This window comes from Apodemus sylvaticus, chromosome 21, assembly GCF_947179515.1.
Source record: "Apodemus sylvaticus chromosome 21, mApoSyl1.1, whole genome shotgun sequence".
Lineage (NCBI taxonomy): Eukaryota > Metazoa > Chordata > Mammalia > Rodentia > Muridae > Apodemus > Apodemus sylvaticus.
In genome coordinates this window covers 52,097,078-52,114,862 of record NC_067492.1, presented here as the reverse complement: position 1 = coordinate 52,114,862, position 17,785 = coordinate 52,097,078, and the positions used below count along the sequence as shown (strand labels likewise).

General features: G+C 42.0%; 1 protein-coding gene across 1 annotated transcript in view; it reads left to right on the top strand.

Annotated features, from left to right (window-relative positions):
• Slc10a7 (solute carrier family 10 member 7) overlaps nt 1–17,785 on the top strand; it is a 229,270-nt gene that overhangs the window by 168,395 nt on the left and 43,090 nt on the right. The window contains exon 7 of the mRNA XM_052166077.1: nt 15,505–15,588. Within this exon, the coding sequence (XP_052022037.1) occupies nt 15,505–15,588 (84 nt within the window). The remainder of the gene's footprint in view (nt 1–15,504; nt 15,589–17,785) is intronic.

Genomic DNA, 17,785 nt, shown 5'->3' with positions numbered 1-17,785 from the left:
TAAATAAGACTCCACGATGGTTATTTTATTTGGCTTTGACAGTTACTGGGGTCACCCCTAATCTAGTCCTCTAACTGCTGCCTGGCCCCCTCCTCAGCACTGTTCCACAGACACTTGCCATTTCTCCTGGCCACGTGCTCATGTTCTTCCTGACATGACAAGAACATGGTTGATTCATATCAACTAATGCAGAAAGGAAATCAGATGAGAAACAGGAAGTTTCCCAGACCCACATGCCTGCATCTGTCACCAGCGTCCTTTTCTTTCTGCTGCTTTTGTGGATGAGCTGACTTTGCTCCCACAGAAGTCCAGTCCTCCCATTGTCAGTGTCACGGCATAGTCCGTGCACATTTCCTCTCTTCTTATATATTATCAAATTTTCTCTTACATAATTAATTTCTACTAATATATTCTGTAATGTATAGACAGATGTTAAAATTAAACTCCACCTTGACCCACTTGCACTCCATCTTATATTTACTTAATAAAACGATATTTAAATCTACTCATTGCCTATTCAGTAATGCAAATTGAATTCTTATGTGCCAGGAACTGTCTTCCTCCATGGCTAGAGCAGACAGCAGAACAGAGGCGTCAGTACTATCACAGTGGCTATGTCATAGTGGGAGAAAACAGCTAAGGAAAATGAAGTGAGTGTGACAGAGGAGAGAAATCAAGGGGACTGAGGACCGACCGGCAGAGAGGAGTGGGAGGAGCTTGTGTTCTCACTGGCAGTAAGCTCAGACTTACTGAACAGGAGATAAAGAACCTGAAGCCCCATGCTGCCTGGTATCCGTGTAGTCGATGCATTGCATCAACCCATTTCATAGGACTTGGCTTCTCAGCAATCTGGCCCTGCATCAAGTTGATGGATATTTATAAGTCCCTGTGGCAATGGGCTACTTCATACTCTGACAGGTGTATAGACACTGCACGCACACCTGCCTATCTCCACCTACCAATGTCTTATTGATTCGGCTGTCTCTCTAGTTAGATTCCCTCTCAGCAGTTCTCCAACCCAGCACAGGCCTGCTTTCTTACATCACTGCTTAGGTCAACTCGTTTTTCCAAGTGTTTGGCAACATCCCTTTCTGCTGTGACAGCTCCGACTGAAGCACGTGAGGAAGGGGGGTTTCTCTTGACCCACTCTGTTCAGGGATACAGTCTGTTATGTTAGGAGCTTGCAGAGGAAGATGAAGGCCTGCACTTAGCTGCTTTCTCCTGTTCATTGTCTGGGAGGGAGCACTTCCACACTCACCCCACCACCACACCCCTCCCAGTCCTCAACCTTAGTCAACCTAACCTAGATGATCCCTCCCCGACTTGCCTGCAGGCTTCAGGGGTTCTAGACCATATCAGGTTAACAGTCCATATTCCCTTTACACTGTGGTAGTGGGGAAGGCAGAGGGACCTGTGAATGTGACGCGGGTCCCAAAATGTCCCAGACTGTTAAAGAAGATGGGGCAGGGTATGTTCAGCCTCAGTCAGTTTTAAGACCAATTCTCAGCACTCAGTTACTATTTCCTGGACATTTACAGTCTCCATAAGACACAGAAAGCATAATGGAGGAGCTGAACACTTGTGTAAACAGAAGTCAAGAATATGAAAGAAGTTTAGGGAAAAAGTTAATTACCCGTCTCTGTGATTCCAACTCTTATTTAATAGAGTCCATTGAAAGGAGGGGCCCTCGGTGCAGCAGCCCGAGTCTTCTGCCTTCATTTAGGTCCTGCGAACTGGCTGCCTGTGGTAGAAGTTTCCACTTTCCATCCTTTCACTAGAAACAAACAGCTTACGCTGCTGTCTCAGTCGGTGCTACCATTGCTGTGAAGAAACACCGTGGGACAAAGACAACTTGGGAGGAAAGGACTTATTTCACTTCTAGGTAACCGCCCAACACTGAGGGAAGTCAGGCAGGAACTCCGACAGGGCCGGGTCCTGGAGGCCGGAGCTGGTGCTGAGACCACGGCATGGAGGAGGAGCTGCTGCTAACTGGCTTGCTCCCCATGGCTTGCTCAGCCTGCTTTTGTATAGCACCTAGGACCACCAGCCCCACATCCAGTGGGCTGGGCCCTTCCCCCATCAACCACTAATTAAGACAAAGCCCTACCCGCTTGTCTACAGCCCAGTTTATGGAGGCTTTCTCAGGCCTCATTTCAGATGACTAAACTGGCCAGCACCCTGCTGTTAATGTCATGTGTGATAAGCATTATTTTTATATTATGTCCCCAATTAAATGGTTGCATAATTGGTTGCCAGAGTGGGAGGGGGTGCAGAAAGTGTTAACGGCAAGTAGAGAGCACAAGGAGGAGCCAGCCATCTGGTGCGCGCCCTCACGTTATACTGACATGGTTTCAGCGCAGAAACGCCTGAAAAAGCTCAAGAAGCCAAGGTAGCTTCTCCTCTCCTGTGCGTGAGCAGCTTCGCCCAGAAGTTGTTCTCTGAGACTTTTTTGTGGAACCAATCTGTGGAACCGATTGTAAATACTACGTGTCCCACCCCATCCCTAACACATACTGCCTTACTGAATTATAACAGGGAGGCAGGGATAGCCAGAACACATAGGAAGTCTTTAAAAAACTCTAGAGATGACACTGATAACACCCCCCCCTGCCGCCCTCCCCCCCTCCCCAGGCCATGGCTGCTGGCCTCAACTTCCTGGGCCTAGCTGACCTTAGGAAGAGCTTTGGTCAAGCCTGTTCCAGCCCCAGTCCCTGGGGGCTGAACAGAGAAGACCTGAATGGGAAGACGCTGCCTGCTTACTGCCCCTTGCCCCTTTTGTAGAAATGTAGATGCTCTTTCTGGTGAAGGGACTATCTAGCCAACTTTTTGGTTGCTTAACTAAACTCGAGATTGATAACATGAACTATTTGGTCAGAAAGTCAGGAGCCAACTTCGTGGCTAGATGCCTCCAAGGGTCTCTGAGGAATGCTGCTTCTAGTCCTCTGCTTCTCCTAGAGTTAGGAAAGGCTACTTTACAGTTTAGTAGGGTGCATTTCACTTATAGTCTACATGGTTTGAGAACTATAACCTATGATGTACACATAGTTTCCATCAGGAATGGGTGTAGCTCAACAGGACAGTGCTCATCCTGCCCCGAAACTGAGCCTCAGAACTACCAAAAAACAATTTAAAAAGTTCCCATTAAATTAACTGGAAGTAACCCTTTCATCTTCCACTATGAAATAGCATATAGCATAGATAAGCATGAAGGATGGTAACTTAAATGAGAGAGAGGAGCAGGCAGGCGCCACGCGACCTTACTCGTGTGAGGAAATCTAAAAACATCAAAGTCATAGAACCAGACTAGAATGACGAATGCCAGGGTCAGGGGACACAAAGCCTGGGCACCACTTTCAGTTTTAAGAAGACTTGGCATGGCATGGTTAGATTTCGTTAAATCATTGCATGATTAAAATCTGTTAGAAGATTAGTTTTAGATATTTTTACCAGATAGATAAAGTATGGGAAGTGATGGATATTAAATAGCCTGACTTTGATGCTCATCACACTGTGTGTGTGTGTGTGTGTGTGTGTGTGCATTACTTTGTGGACCTTGATTAGTTTTGTCACTTATACCTCAAGAATGAAAAAAGATGAGTCAATGTAAATGGAACTATACTTTGCATACTCGCCTATCTTTAAAAACTTTTGAACCTTTTATTTCTCAGAGAAGAAAAAAATGGTATGCACTTAGCTGTAAAATAGAAGATCATTTCCCTTACTCAATATATTCTCTATGCAACAACCCAATTTTAGTGTGATATAAACAACTGAATCAATCCTCCTCCGCTTGATTTAAAAAAAAAAAAATCCTAGTAATTTTGATGTTGAACCTATCACCTAGCTTCAGGACGTCATCAGTTTTGTTTGTATGCACCCCTATGAGAGGAGAGACACACACACAGACACAGAGAGAGACAGAGACAGAGAGAGACAGAGACAGAGAGAGGGGGAGGAAGAAGAAGAGGAGGAGGAAGAGGAGGAGAGAGGAGAGGAAAGAGGGAGGAGAGAGAGAAGGAAAGACCACGGAAAGGCTGAACTGTCATTCACAAGAAAGGTAAAAATGAAGAGCGGTTGAGAAGACATCCCTGTAATGCTGGTTTTCACAACAGGAAGGAGACTCGGGTGTTGACGCATGAAACAAGAAAGTCAACTATCTCCAATAGTAAGCAAGCGTCCTTCATCTTCTCCCAGGGCTGGGCCCTGGGATGTGAAGTAGAAATTGTGTGTGTGTGTGTGTGTGTGTGTGTGTGTGAATCATTCACTTCACTACTTGCTGGTTTTCCAACAAAAGATATTAGTTGGCGTTTCTCATTCTACAGTATAAACTGTACACATCTCTTTTTGTTTGTCCTAATGAAAGTGAAGGCCGATCATCAGGAGTAAATTATTTAATACAATAATATTTTCATAGTCGAAAAGAGACACAAATAGCAATGCCTGCGGCTAATGGGTTCCTCTCGTCAGATAAAAGGCTGATCGCACCACAGAACAGGTGACGGCCCGGACGTAAGTGACAGCTTACAGGTCAGCTCCCTCTCAGGAGGTCTTGGGAAGGCTCCATCTGTTTTCTCACGTAGGGTTGATAACTGCTGTGCAGGCACTCAGCCTCCTTCGTCAGAGCCGTCATTTAGTTCTCTTCCCTCTAAGCGAAGTCGTTACTAAATGAATCCAACCTGGTACTGGTTATGTGCCATTCTTCATAGTGTTGAGGAGAGTCACTCAAATGGTTTTCTGTATCCTGTGGCTCAGTCCTGCCCCTTCCACCCACCCACCCCCAACCCCAGCAAAAAAAGGAGAACCCAGCTGTGGTCTCCGCTCCTGCTGCCTAGCCTACCTTCTGAACCTTCTGGAATCACTGGAGTAGAATGGAAGGCTTTGGAGCTATACTTGGGGGATCCAATCATAGCTACAGTAACCATGCCCAATTGTTCAACTATAAGCCACTAAAGTGGGATTAATAGACTCACTCCCCAAGATTTTTGTGAGTGTCAACCTGTCCAACATATAGTAAGCATTTAGACCGGTGTCCGCCACACAAGTCAACAGTCCGTGTTGCTTCTGTAGTCATAGGAGATGACTGGTGGAAGGAGGCCGGACTGATCCTCTTGAGTTGTGAGTTACAAGACTTTGTCACTTACCTCAGAAATGTTAGAAGAGTGAAGAGAAACCATATTAGGCCTCCTTTCTCCCTATATAAGCATTTAAAAATTGACAGACACATTTCTTGAGCACCTGGCACATATTAGATTGTGATTCCCAAGCTGCGGGCCCAGGCACACATGCAGCAGCAGCACCTGGAACCTTCTGAGGCACACTGGTCCTGCCAGAGTCTATCTCTGTCACTCTGGTAATGTCTGGTCTAACTAGTCCTCATATTGTTTCTGAGGTGGTAATGTCTGGTTTAACTAGTCCTCATATTGTTTCTGAGGTGGTAATGTCTGGTCTAACTAGTCCTCATATTGTTTCTGAGGTGGTAATGTCTGGTCTAACTAGTCCTCATATTGTTTCTGAGGTGGTAATGTCTGGTTTAACTAGTCCTCATATTGTTTCTGAGGTGGTAATGTCTGGTCTAACTAGTCCTCATATTGTTTCTGAGGTGGTAATGTCTGGTCTAACTAGTCCTCATATTGTTTCTGAGGTGGTAATGTCTGGTCTAACTAGTCCTCATATTGTTTCTGAGGTGGTAATGTCTGGTTTAACTAGTCCTCATATTGTTTCTGAGGTGGTAATGTCTGGTTTAACTAGTCCTATTGTTTCCGAGGCAGTAAAGAGTGCTACCCTAGCTGTAAACCATGAACAAGACAGCGTTCCAAGCTTCCAGAGTGTGTGCTTTCCCTGGAAAGACAGGAAAATGAGTAGTTTGGGATTCTCATAGGCCCAATGGGACTGTGGCCCACAAAAGCCAAGGGAAGAATCAGGCAGTTGGAAGGAGCTTTGCAAAAAATTCCTAAGAAATAAGATTTAAATTATATCCAAGTGTCGGGGAGGGGGACATCCCAGAGGCTGAAGCCCCTGAGTACTGGGTGGGGGGCAGGCCTGCTCGCACACCTCATCTTATTTCATCTAATTTTTTATTCTTTGAGAGTTTGATACATGAGTACTATGTTCATATGGTGTCAGCTCCTCCCATGATGCCCTGACTCTTTCCCAAATTCATGACCTGCGCTCGCTCTCTCTCTCTCTCTCTCTCACACACACACACACACACACACACACACACACACACATGCACACACACACAAAACCCACTGAGTGCATTTGGTGTTTCTCATGTGCACACATTTTAGAGCTGACAGCGTGGGACTAGCTATCTTGGTCTTAGGGTGATCCTCCTCAGGGAAACCTGCCTTCCATCTGTCTCCAATGTCTCCTCTGCAGGAGCAGACATTGATTGTCTGTAGCTCTAAATACTAAGGCGGAGTCTTAGACGCTTTCTCCCGCCCATGTTGCCATTTCCCCTGGTGCTGTGAATATGCAGGTCTTGTTTAGCCAACCATTCTGTGATTTCAAGGGCACAGCTTCCCTGTCCTGTTTAAAAGACGCTCTCTCTCAGCAGACACTCTGGTCCTCTGGTTCTTAAAACTCTACTTCTTTAACCGTGTTCCCTAAGCCTTAGGTGTGGGTTACATCGTAGACATTATAGACATACCATGGTCTTGTTGTTTTGTTAAGATTTATTTATTTTATGTATATGAGTACACTGTCACTGTCTTCAAACACACCAGAAGATCAGACATACCATCAGATCCCCTTATAGATGGTTGTGAGCCACGATGTGGTTGCTGGGAATTGAACTCAGGACCTCTGGAAGAGCAGCCAGTGCTCTTAACCACTGAGCCATCTCTCCAACTCCAATGACCTTGGTTTTTTAAGAAGTAGTCCTTAAGAGGAGGGGCTTGGTGCTTTGTCCCCTGCTACGCGGCCCCTCACACATGTTCTGGCTACCAGAAGAACTTGGTCACTTTGGGAGTGTACTGTGTCCTTGGCAGGGCTCGAAGGGATTTGACTTGAAGTGAGGGGATGAAGAAAAGAGAAATATGCAGGCACAGGATCTGCTGGGTTGGGTGGACTGGGCTCTCTGCTGGAGAAGCCAGAGCATCCTGAAGCTCAGCGTGTTTATGATATGGAGTTGAGCAGAGAGGCAGGGCTGTTGCACACAGGTAAACATGGAGGTAGCTTCTGTTGTATGCAGCTTGATTCGGGACACAGGGTTAGCTGACCTCTGCAGGAGCAGTCTTCGGGGCATTTCTACCTATACAAGCCAGAAGGGAAGGCTTTGCCATTTCCTTCCGAGCCTCACCTGGGGGTTTGCCATTTTTCCATGAGTCTTTGGCATAGCCATGCCTTGCTAACACCACACATTCACACACACACACACACACACACACACACACACACACACACACACACGCATGCACATGCACGCGCACACACATACTCATACACACACCCAAACACACTCAAGGCTTTCTTCATTCCCTACAGGTGTGACTGAACAGAAAGGACTTAAATTCTCATAGACTGAGTTTTTATGTTTCATTTCTTCTTAGTATAAGCTATTAAAGCCACAAAACCAACCTTACTTGGGCATTTTCTGCTTTGAGATACAATATTTCTGCAAGGAATTAAGCAGTAACTGAGTTCTTTGTTTAATGTGCTGTATCTAAAAACTTGGCAGTATGAAATGTGTTATCTTGGTGAAACCCAGGCTGCACGCTGAACTTGCAAGCTCGTCCTGCTAATTACTGATGCCTCTGTTAAGCTCATCATAAAAGAAGTTGTCCATCATTCCTAGGGTCCTTTTGTCCACATCAGGACCCTCATTAAAATGTGAAGGAGCAACAGATCAGCCCAGCCTACAGAATGACTGGAATATAGACTTTCCTCAAATGTTTGAATGTGCTGTCCTGTGCCAGATGTCCCGTGCCCTTTCTTCTGGATGCCACTGAGCTTCAGAGCATGAGACACCTTTGAATCTTCACACTGACCACGCAGGAGGTCCTGTGGCCAAGTCAAAAGAAAGGACTTATTTCCAATCAGACTCCAGCACTAAGATCTCTTTCCTTTCAGAGACAGCATCCCTGCTTCCCTTCCTTTACCTTTAGGAACCCAGTTAATTATATCCCTGGATAGCGTGGGTTTATAGCTCATCTGACAGGACCTCGGAGGAGAGTCACTCTAACCTGGAACCTGAATCAAGTAGTTCAAAGGTCTCAGGTGTTCTAAAGGACAAATGGGGATTTGTCTGGGGATCCTAGATAACTTCCTTCTCTTTCCCTGCTGTGTTCTACTGCCTTCTGCTAATGTGGGTTTCTAATTAAGTATACAATGGCCTTGTGACAGGAGAAATTAAAATACATGCTACTTTAAAAATATTGAAATATGAAATAAGTTTTATCTGTGAGCTTACAGAAGCAATATGACTTCTAAACCAGCCTGGAAAACACTCCACCATTGCTGTACATATCTTGAGCACATGCACATTTTTAAATATGAGTAAAGTTAGGTAGAAAAAGGAACCAGGAATGTGTGAGCTGGGCCCTGAGATCGAGGCAGGGATTTTCTATACCCAGCAGTTATAGCCAGAATCCTGCTGCTTCTCTTCAGACATTCAAGCCTTATGAATAAAGCATTGAAAACTTTTTTTGTTTGAGGTTTCTCTGGTACCTATAATTTTTTTCCTGCTTTCAGACACTGAATGAGGAAGAAATTTTAGAGTTAATGTTTGTGGGGCAACCGTATTTGTTGAGCACTCTGTGCTTCAAGGACATGGTTGATATAAGTAGTATAGTTACTACTCTTTATATTTTAGGTTCACTTAAGAAGCCGTTCACAGACCAGAGGTTCTGTGAACACATCTTCCTCAGTTTTACCTGTTGTGTTAGGCTCTGCGTTTCTTTACTTTATATCTGTTGTATACTTTATATACAGGAAAGCGGCCAGAGGCCACAGTTTGGGAGATGGATACATTGATGGCCAGTGGTCTGTGCTAACGCTGGTATTAAATGAGCATAGGTCCCCTAGTGGGTAAACCAAAATTTATTGAAAATGGATTTTAGTGGAATTCCAATTAGGCTGATGTTATCTGTGGGCTTGCTGTGAATTCTTTACTGTGCTGAAGTCTTTATCTTATATACCTAGGGTTTTTTGTTTTGTTTTGGTTTGGTTTTTTTTGTTTTGTTTTAGGACTTTTATCATGAAGAGGTGTTGCATTTTGTCGAAGGCCTTCCCTGAATTTGTTGATATGGTGGATTACACTTATCAGTTTATATAGTTGCAGGATCCCTGCTTCTCTGGGATAAAGCCTACTTGACCATGGTGGATGATAGTTTTTTATGTTTTCTTGTAGTTACTTTGCAAGTGGTATTTGTTGTTGTTGTTGCTAATGTTGTTGTTTTGTCTGATCACCTTTTCTTTTTAATGAGAATTCCATAAATATTTACTGGGTTGATTAATGTTACAATACAGGTTATATAAAAACATAATTTTTATGATAAAATTGAAGATTTACATAGGAAATATTTCTGACAAAATTGAAGAAATATATAGAAAAACACATTAAAATTGACAATTTTCATGGAAAATTAAAGAGTAAAATCACAGACATAAAAACATTGCTAAATTAATTGAAAAAGGAAGTAGAAACATTTTATGATAGAATTGAAGATTTACGTGGAAAATATTTCTGATAAAATTGTAGAAAAATATAGAATATCATGTTAAAATTGAAGATTATTATGAAAAATAATACAGATAAAATGGTAGGCATAAAAATATTTCTAAGTTGATTGAAAGTGGAATTATAAACATTTTCTGATAAAATTGAAGATTTACATGGAAAATATTTCTGATAAAATTGAAGAAATATATAGAGAAAAAATGGTGGACAAAAAAATTACTAAATTAATTGAAAGAGGAATTACTAACATTTTCTGATAAAATTGAAGATTTACATGATATTTCTGTTAGTCTATGTCTTTTTATTGGGGAATTGAGTCCATTGATGTTAAGAGATATGAAGGAATAGTAACTGTTGCTTCCTGTTAATTTTGATGTTATTTTTATGTTTGTGTGGTTACTTTATTTTGGGCTTTTTGGAAGAAGATTAGTTTTTTGCTTTTTCTAAGGTGTAGTTTCCCTCCTTGTGTTGGCATTTTCCATTTATTATCCTTTGTAGGGCTGGATTTGTGGACAGATATTGTGCAAATTTGGTTTTATCATGGAATATCTTGGTTTCTCTATCTATGATGATTGAGAGTTTTGCTGAGTATAGTAGTAGCCTGGGCTGGCATTTGTGTTCCCTTAGGGTCTCTATGAGGTCTGCCCAGGATCTTCTAGCTTTAGTCTCTGGTGAGAAGTCTGGTGTAATTCTGATAGACCTGCCTTTATAAGTTACTTGCCCTTTTTCCCTTACTGCTTTTAATATTCTTTCTTTGTTTAGTGAATTTGGTGTTTTGATTATTATGTGACAGGAGGACTTTCTGTTCTGGTCTAGTCTGTTTGGAGTTCTGTAGGCTTTTTGTATATTCATGGGCATCTCTCTCTGTAGGTTAGGGAAGTTGTCTTCCATAATTTTTACTGAAGATATTTACTAGCCCTTTAAGTTGTAAATCTTCACTCTCTTCTATACCTATAATCCTTAGGTTTGGTCTTCTCATTGTGTCCTGGATTTCCTGGATGTTTTGGGTTACAAGCTTTATGCATTTTGCATTTTATTTGACTGTTGAGTCAATGTTTTCCATGGTATCTTCAGCACATGAGATTCTTTCTTCTATCTCTTGTATTCTGTTGTTGATGCTTCCGTTTTTTAGATCCTGGATGGTTTTGTTCAGTTCCTTCACTTGTTTGTTTGTGTTTTCCTGTAACTCTTTAAGGGATTTTTGTGTTTCCTCTTTAAGGGCTTTTACCTGTTGACCCATGCTTTCTTTAAGGGAGTTATTTATATCCTTCTTAAAGTCCTCTATCAGCATCATGAAATGCGATTTTAAATCCAACTCTTGCTTTTCCGGTGTGTTGGGCTAACCAGGACTTGCTGTGGTGGGAGAACTGGGTTCTTATGTTGCCAAGTAGCCGTGGTTTGCAAGTGTTTTATTGAGAATTTTCGCATCTATGTTCATAGACAAAATTGGTCTGTAATCCTATTTTCTTTGTTGGGTATTTGTGTGGCTTAGGTATCAGGATAACTTTGGCCTCAAAAAATGAATTGGGCAATGTTCCTCTTGTTGCTATTTTGTGAAATAATTTGAGGAATATTGGTGTTAATTCTTCTGGAAGAATTCTGAGCTAAAACTATCTGGCTTGGAGTTCTTTTTGGTTGGGAGACTTAATTACTACTCTCATTTCACTAGGAGTTAAAGGTCTGTTTTAATTTGCTTATGTGATCTTTTGGGTAAATGATATGTAACAAGAAAATTATCTACTTTTGCTATATTTTTCAATGTAGTAGAGCACAGAATTTTAAAGTGTGTCTTTGCAGTTCTCAGGATTTCCATGTTTTTTGTTGTTATGTCCCCATGCCATCTCTAATTTTGTTAATTTGGATAATCTCGCTCTGCCTTTTAGTTACTTTGGCTAAGGGTTTGTTATTCTCAATAATTTTCTCAATGAATCCTTTGGTTCTTTGTATTTTTGTTGTTGTTTCTATTTCATTGATTTCACCCATGAGTTTGATTATTTCTTCTTCTCTACACTTTTAAGGTATTATTTTGTCCTTTTGTTTTAGAACTTTCTGGTGTGTCATTAAGTTGCTGGTATAAGATCTCTGATACACACACACACACACACACACACACACTTAGTGCTCTGATCTTGCCTCTTAGAACCATTTTCATTTAGTCCCACAAGTTTGGGCACATTGTATTTTCAATATTCAATTCTAAAAAGTTTTACATTTCTGCTTTTTCTGTTGTGGATATCCAGCTTTAATCTGTGGGGATAAGATAGAATGAAGGGTATTATTTCAATTTTCTGGTATCTGTTGAGACTTGCTTTGTGTTGGAGTATGTAGTCAGATTTAGAAAGTTCCACAAGCTGCTGAGAAGAAATTATATCCTTTTGTGTTTGAGTGAAATGTTCTGTAAGTATCTGTTAGGTCCATTTGGTTTATGACATGTTAGCTCCAGCATTTCTCTGTTTAGTTTTGTCTAGATAGTCTGCCTAATGGCAAGAGTGGGGTATTGAAGCCTTTCACTATTACTGCGTGAGGTCTATGTGTGATTTTAGCTGTAGTAGTGTTTCTTTATGACCTTGGGTGCTCTTGTGTTTGGTGCATAGCTGTTTAGAATTGCAATATCCCCTGGGTGGATTCTTCCTTTGGTGAATATGTAGTGTCCTTCCCTATCTATTATTAGTTTTGAAATCTGTTTTGTCAGATATTAAAACGGCTATACCAGTTTGATTCTTGGGTCCATTTGCTTAAAATATCTTTTTCTATCTTTTTATACAAGATGATATCTTCCCTGGATATTACAGTGTGTTTCGTGGATACAGCAGAATGGGCCATGTTTTTGTATTTAATTTGTTGGTTTGTGTCCTTTTATTGGGGAATTGAAACCATTGATGTTGAGAGCTGTCAATGACCATTGTTTGTTATTTTGTTGTTGTGATTTGGCTTTTTTCCTCCTCCTTTGGATTTGCTTGTCTGATATTTATTCCTTGTGTTTTCTTGAATGTGGTTTACATCTTCAGGTTCTAACACTGTCTGCCAAGCTGCATTTGTAGATAGATACTGCTTGAATTTTGGTTTTGTTATGGAATGCATAACAATGTTCATGTCCTTCTGGTTTTTCAAGTCTCCTTTGAAAAGTCAGGTGTAATTCTCACAGTTCTGCCTTGGTCTCTTTCTCTTGCAGTTTTTAATATTCTATTTGGTGTTCTATAAACTTCTTGTACCTTGATACCTTCACTGATGTTTGTTGAAAATATTTTCTGTGTATTGACCTGAGTTTCTTCTCCATCTTCAATTCCTATTGTTCTTAGATTTGGTCTTTTAATAGTGTTCCAGATTTCCTGGATATTTTGTTTCTGGATGATTGGTTTTTGTTTTGTTTTGTTTTATATTTAAAATTTCCTTTGACCAAGGTATCCATTTCTTCAACCTTGTCTTCAATGTCTGAGAGTCTCTTTTCCAGCTCCCATTTTGTTGGTGAGGCTTGTGTCCGAGGTTCCTGTTTTGAGTCCCTAACTTTTTTATTTCCAGTTTTCTCCAGTGGTCGTGTCTTTATTGCTGGACTCTAGTGGAGATATGTTGTCCTTGCTGGTACTGATTTTTTTACTTTGGCATCTAGTCATCTAGGTTTGGGGTGATAGTAATTCTAGGTGTTGATATCTGTTTTTGTCTTTGTTGGATGGGTGTTCGATTCTTTGGTTTCTTATGCCCTCTCTGGATCTTAGGAGCCTGTGGGTTGCCTGGTAGGAAGTACTTCTCAGTCCCTGCCAGGTGTGACCACTAGCGATCCTGGGCAGAACTTTTTCTAGGTATTGGGAGCCAACAAACAGAAATGGGGATAGGCTTAAGGGGTAGGGCTGTGAGAGTCCCAGGAGAAGGCTGGGTATTCTGTAAGGATCTGTGGAGTCCACAAGTAATGGAAGAAGAAAGAGAGGATGGGCCCTTGCAGATGGTCTGCTAACTGGCTGAGAATGAGACTAGGGCATTGAATGGGATCTTGGAGAGGAGGGGGACTGTAGCCTCTTGACTCCCTGGCTGCAGTGGCCAGTGGATTTCCAGGCAGACTCCCCTCATGGTAGCAGGTGAGACCAAGGGATTGGGGGAGGGGAAGGGAATCTGTAGGGGAAGATCTGCTTGATTCCCTGGGGAGAGACTAAAAAATCACCTACCAGATTCCCTCCCCACAGTTGCCAGTATGTTTCCAAGGAGAGACTGAAGAAAAAGGAAACCCTTTGGGGAGCATTCAGATGTCAAAGATGGAGGTGGTAGGCAGTGGCTGTAAACTCAGAACTCTAGCAGCTGAGGCAGGAGGATCTTCAGTGCAAGGCCAACTAACCTGAGCTATATAGTGAGTTCTAGGATGGGCTAGTCTACACAGAGAGATCCCATTTCAAATATATGAGATGGCAGTAAGAAACCCTGGATCTGCCTCACTGTTCCGAGAGGTTGGTGTCATTCTCCCTGAATGTGATTTGTGCTGACAGTCTGTCCTCAGCCATTGCTGCCTCATTGTCCACTGACAGACAAAGTGGTTTCCCAAAAGGCATTCCTAACTCTGACTTAGCAGGTAAATATAAAATCTGAGGTCCAATCTATAGGATTATAAACAGGTTACAGGGGCAAGTAGCAGAACGGTGTGACTTGACAGAAGGTTGTTACGAAAAGGGGCTAAAGAGGAATAAGAACAGGTAGGAGCCGGACTGGCTCTGGCCAGCGAGGTTTGAATACCAGGAGGGGGCCGAGGAAGTTCCCAGGGAAACAGTGATTCTTGATAGCTGAGGCTGAGTGACTCTGTATAGATGGACATCAAGGCTGCAGTAAGGAGGAGCTCTGTGAAGCTGGCATACCGACCGTCAGCAAAAGGAGAAGGAAAACAGGGCTCGTGATCGTGGTGGGGCACTCAAATTTTAAAATAGGTGTATAGGAATTTTAAGTTGAAAAAGAAGACTGGAGAAGTGTCTCAGGAGGTAAATAGCTTGCAGCATAAGCATTTGAGGACGTGAGTTCAAATCCCTAGGACTCTCATAAGGCTGAACACAGACGTGCATGTCTACAATCCTCGCTCTCCTAACATGAGAGGCTAAGACACAAGGCTAAGATAGGAGAAGTGCCAGTAGCCTGCAGGCCAGCTACCCGGATGTTCACAGCAGTGAACAAGAAACCGTATCTCAGACCAAGGGGAAGCAAGGGCCAGTGTCTGAGGCTGTCTTCTGACCTCCACACACATTGTGGTACATATACATCTGCTTTCCCACACATGCACACGTATGCCAAACACACAGACAGATTAAAAACAAAACAAAACAGAAAAAGAACTTATGCTTTAGGATTTCCCTCATTTGCTAGAACTTGTATAGCCATGAATTGTAGAGGATCTAAGATGGTCTTTTACTTAAGAAAAGTTAGAAAATATTTTATTTATACCAGTAATAATGTTGTCCATGTAAGAGAATGAGACATGTCTGTTTCTTATTCTAGGGATCTACATACGGAGGCAATAATCACTTAAGTTATGACTGTAGGTGGAACTGTGGTATATGTAAAATAACTCTACCATTCAAGAGTGTTGATAAAAAGTAATTTAAGTTGATTATACAACTTCAATTTTTCCTTAATCTTAGTTTTACATAGAATTGTATGTTAAAATACTTAATAATCTAATGATGTTAAATTTTTAAAAATCAGAGGTAACTTCATATTGTTGATTACTGCCAAATTTTTGGTGCTTATGAGAGAAATTTTTAGGGGTGAAATTCACCGTCTGCACTGCTGGCTGGCCGCCATCTTCACTGCTGGTTCACAGTAAGCCTCACCCCTGCTCTCCTGTTTTGCAGCTTGGCTCATCCTCTTCTGTGCCTTTTACGTCAATCTTCTCCCAGCTCTTTATGACGGTGGTGGTTCCTCTCGTTATCGGCCAGGTAAGGTTGGCTAGCTCTTCTTTTCTCAACAGTATTGAGCAGAGTGCCCTTGGTTTTCTACACAAGAATCCCCAACAGACACAAGCTGGATTCTGGCATCATCCATTCTTCTTAAACAACAGGGATCCTTGTATAGTAGCTTCCTACGACATTGTTATATAACTTATGTATGAGCGTGCATATGTAAAATGAGGGTCTTCTTTGTTGGTGATTCTTTAATTTGAGGGTTTTAGTCAGAGGAAGCCACCATCCTGGGGATGAGAGTTTATTGTACGAACAGATGTGGTAGGTCTTAGAGGAGTAGTCTGCAAGGGTGCCTCACATTCACACACTGTAAGAGCAACTGGACCTTAAATTTATTTCTACCTTTCATTTGCTGGATGACCTTGGGCAAGTCATTTTAATCTCCCTAGCTGCCAGTCACAATTGATTAAATATTATAATTACAGGACCTCAAAGTATTATTGTGAAATATTGATGGGTGTAAAATAATTGCAGTATAGTCTGACACAGTGAACATTCTACATCTTCAATCATCATCATCATCATCATCATCACCACCACTACCACCACATTGCCTGTGTTTACCAAATAGGAAGCAATCCTTTCAAATGTGGTCCATAAATATGACATCCATACAAATAGTGCTTAGTACTGTCTTCAATGGGGTCCTGTTGGCAGAAGATTCGAAGACAGGTTGTATACAAGAAGTGTATAGGGTGAAGGAAGCAGGGTGGGGAAGCTCTGAGGCTGCTCCGACTCCTCTGAGTGTCCTATATTAGGGCAAGAACACAGTCTTCATATTTTCTCACAGTCATTTCAGGCTGGTCTCAGTCATACCCCTAGGGAAGACGTAGCAAACAGGACAGGTACATCCACACAGAATACCATAGCAGCATCCACCACACAGACACTTTTCGAGTTAACTCTACACTTAGAAAATAGGCTAAATTTAGCGTAATTGGAGTGATTTAAAAGCAATCAAAGATTACAACTTAATTAAATTCAAGACAACAGTTGAAAAGTATACCCCCGTGCCAATCATCATGAGGATTTTGAATAAACATATCCCCTGCTGCCTCCGTGGCCTCTGCTCCGTTTCTCCCCTGCCTCACCGACTTTTCTCGGTCTCTGTTCATTCTCTCAGGTGGGGCATCCTTCTGCCTGCCTCCCACACAGCTCATCACTACCTGACTCTTGAACCCCCTCTCATTTGAACCGTGAGGTGCCCCCCCTTTCGCTACCTACACCCCGTCCCCCTCCTGACTCCACCCTTCTCACGATGTGTGTCCGTCCTGTGTGCTTCGTGAATGTTTCCCTTGCCACATGGCAAGCTCTGTAAGTTTAGAAGCCATGTCTATTTTATTTCCATTATATTCCCAGGCTACAGGTGTTAATCCAGTAAGTCTATGCAGAATGAATGAATGAATCAATCAATCAGTCAATCAGTCAATGAAAAGAAACCAGGAAACTCTGTGTCCATGAGGTGTGCTCTGGTCTTGTTAGGGCATAAGCACCCTCTCTGCCCCCATTTCTCCATGTGAACAGCACCCGTGTGCATTCTTGCTTTCCATAATAACTTGGAATGCATAATTCTTCTCTTCATGTAAGTACTTGGCTTAACACATGGACAAAAACATGCGTGCCCACATAATTCAGTCTTTAAATACATAGAAAACTGTCAACATTTATGCAAAGAATCTTTACCCAGAGAATGTTGGGTTGATAGAGTGCTCATCCTCTCTGTGCCCAGTACTAAAGCATTCAGGGAAGGAGTCAAGGTAGGCACAAGTAGTTTGAGTAGTTTTTTTTTTAAATTGAAAATAAATTTTATCACACAGTATATTCTGATCACACATTCCCCTCCTGCATCTCCCATATCCTCCCTTCCACCCATTCATCTAGCCCCACACCCAAACAGGCCAGTTAAAAACTAACAAACCAGAAGAAAACAGCAAACCGAGAGAGAAAAGAAAGAAAAGGAAAAGGGAATAGCAATACATACACATGCATATGCACACACATGCACATCATACACATATATGTGCATATGCACACACATACACATGCATATGCATGCACATACATATCATACACATATGCGTGCATATGCACACACATACACATCATACACATGCACACATACACATGCATATGCACGCACATACACATCATACACATATGCATGCATATGCAC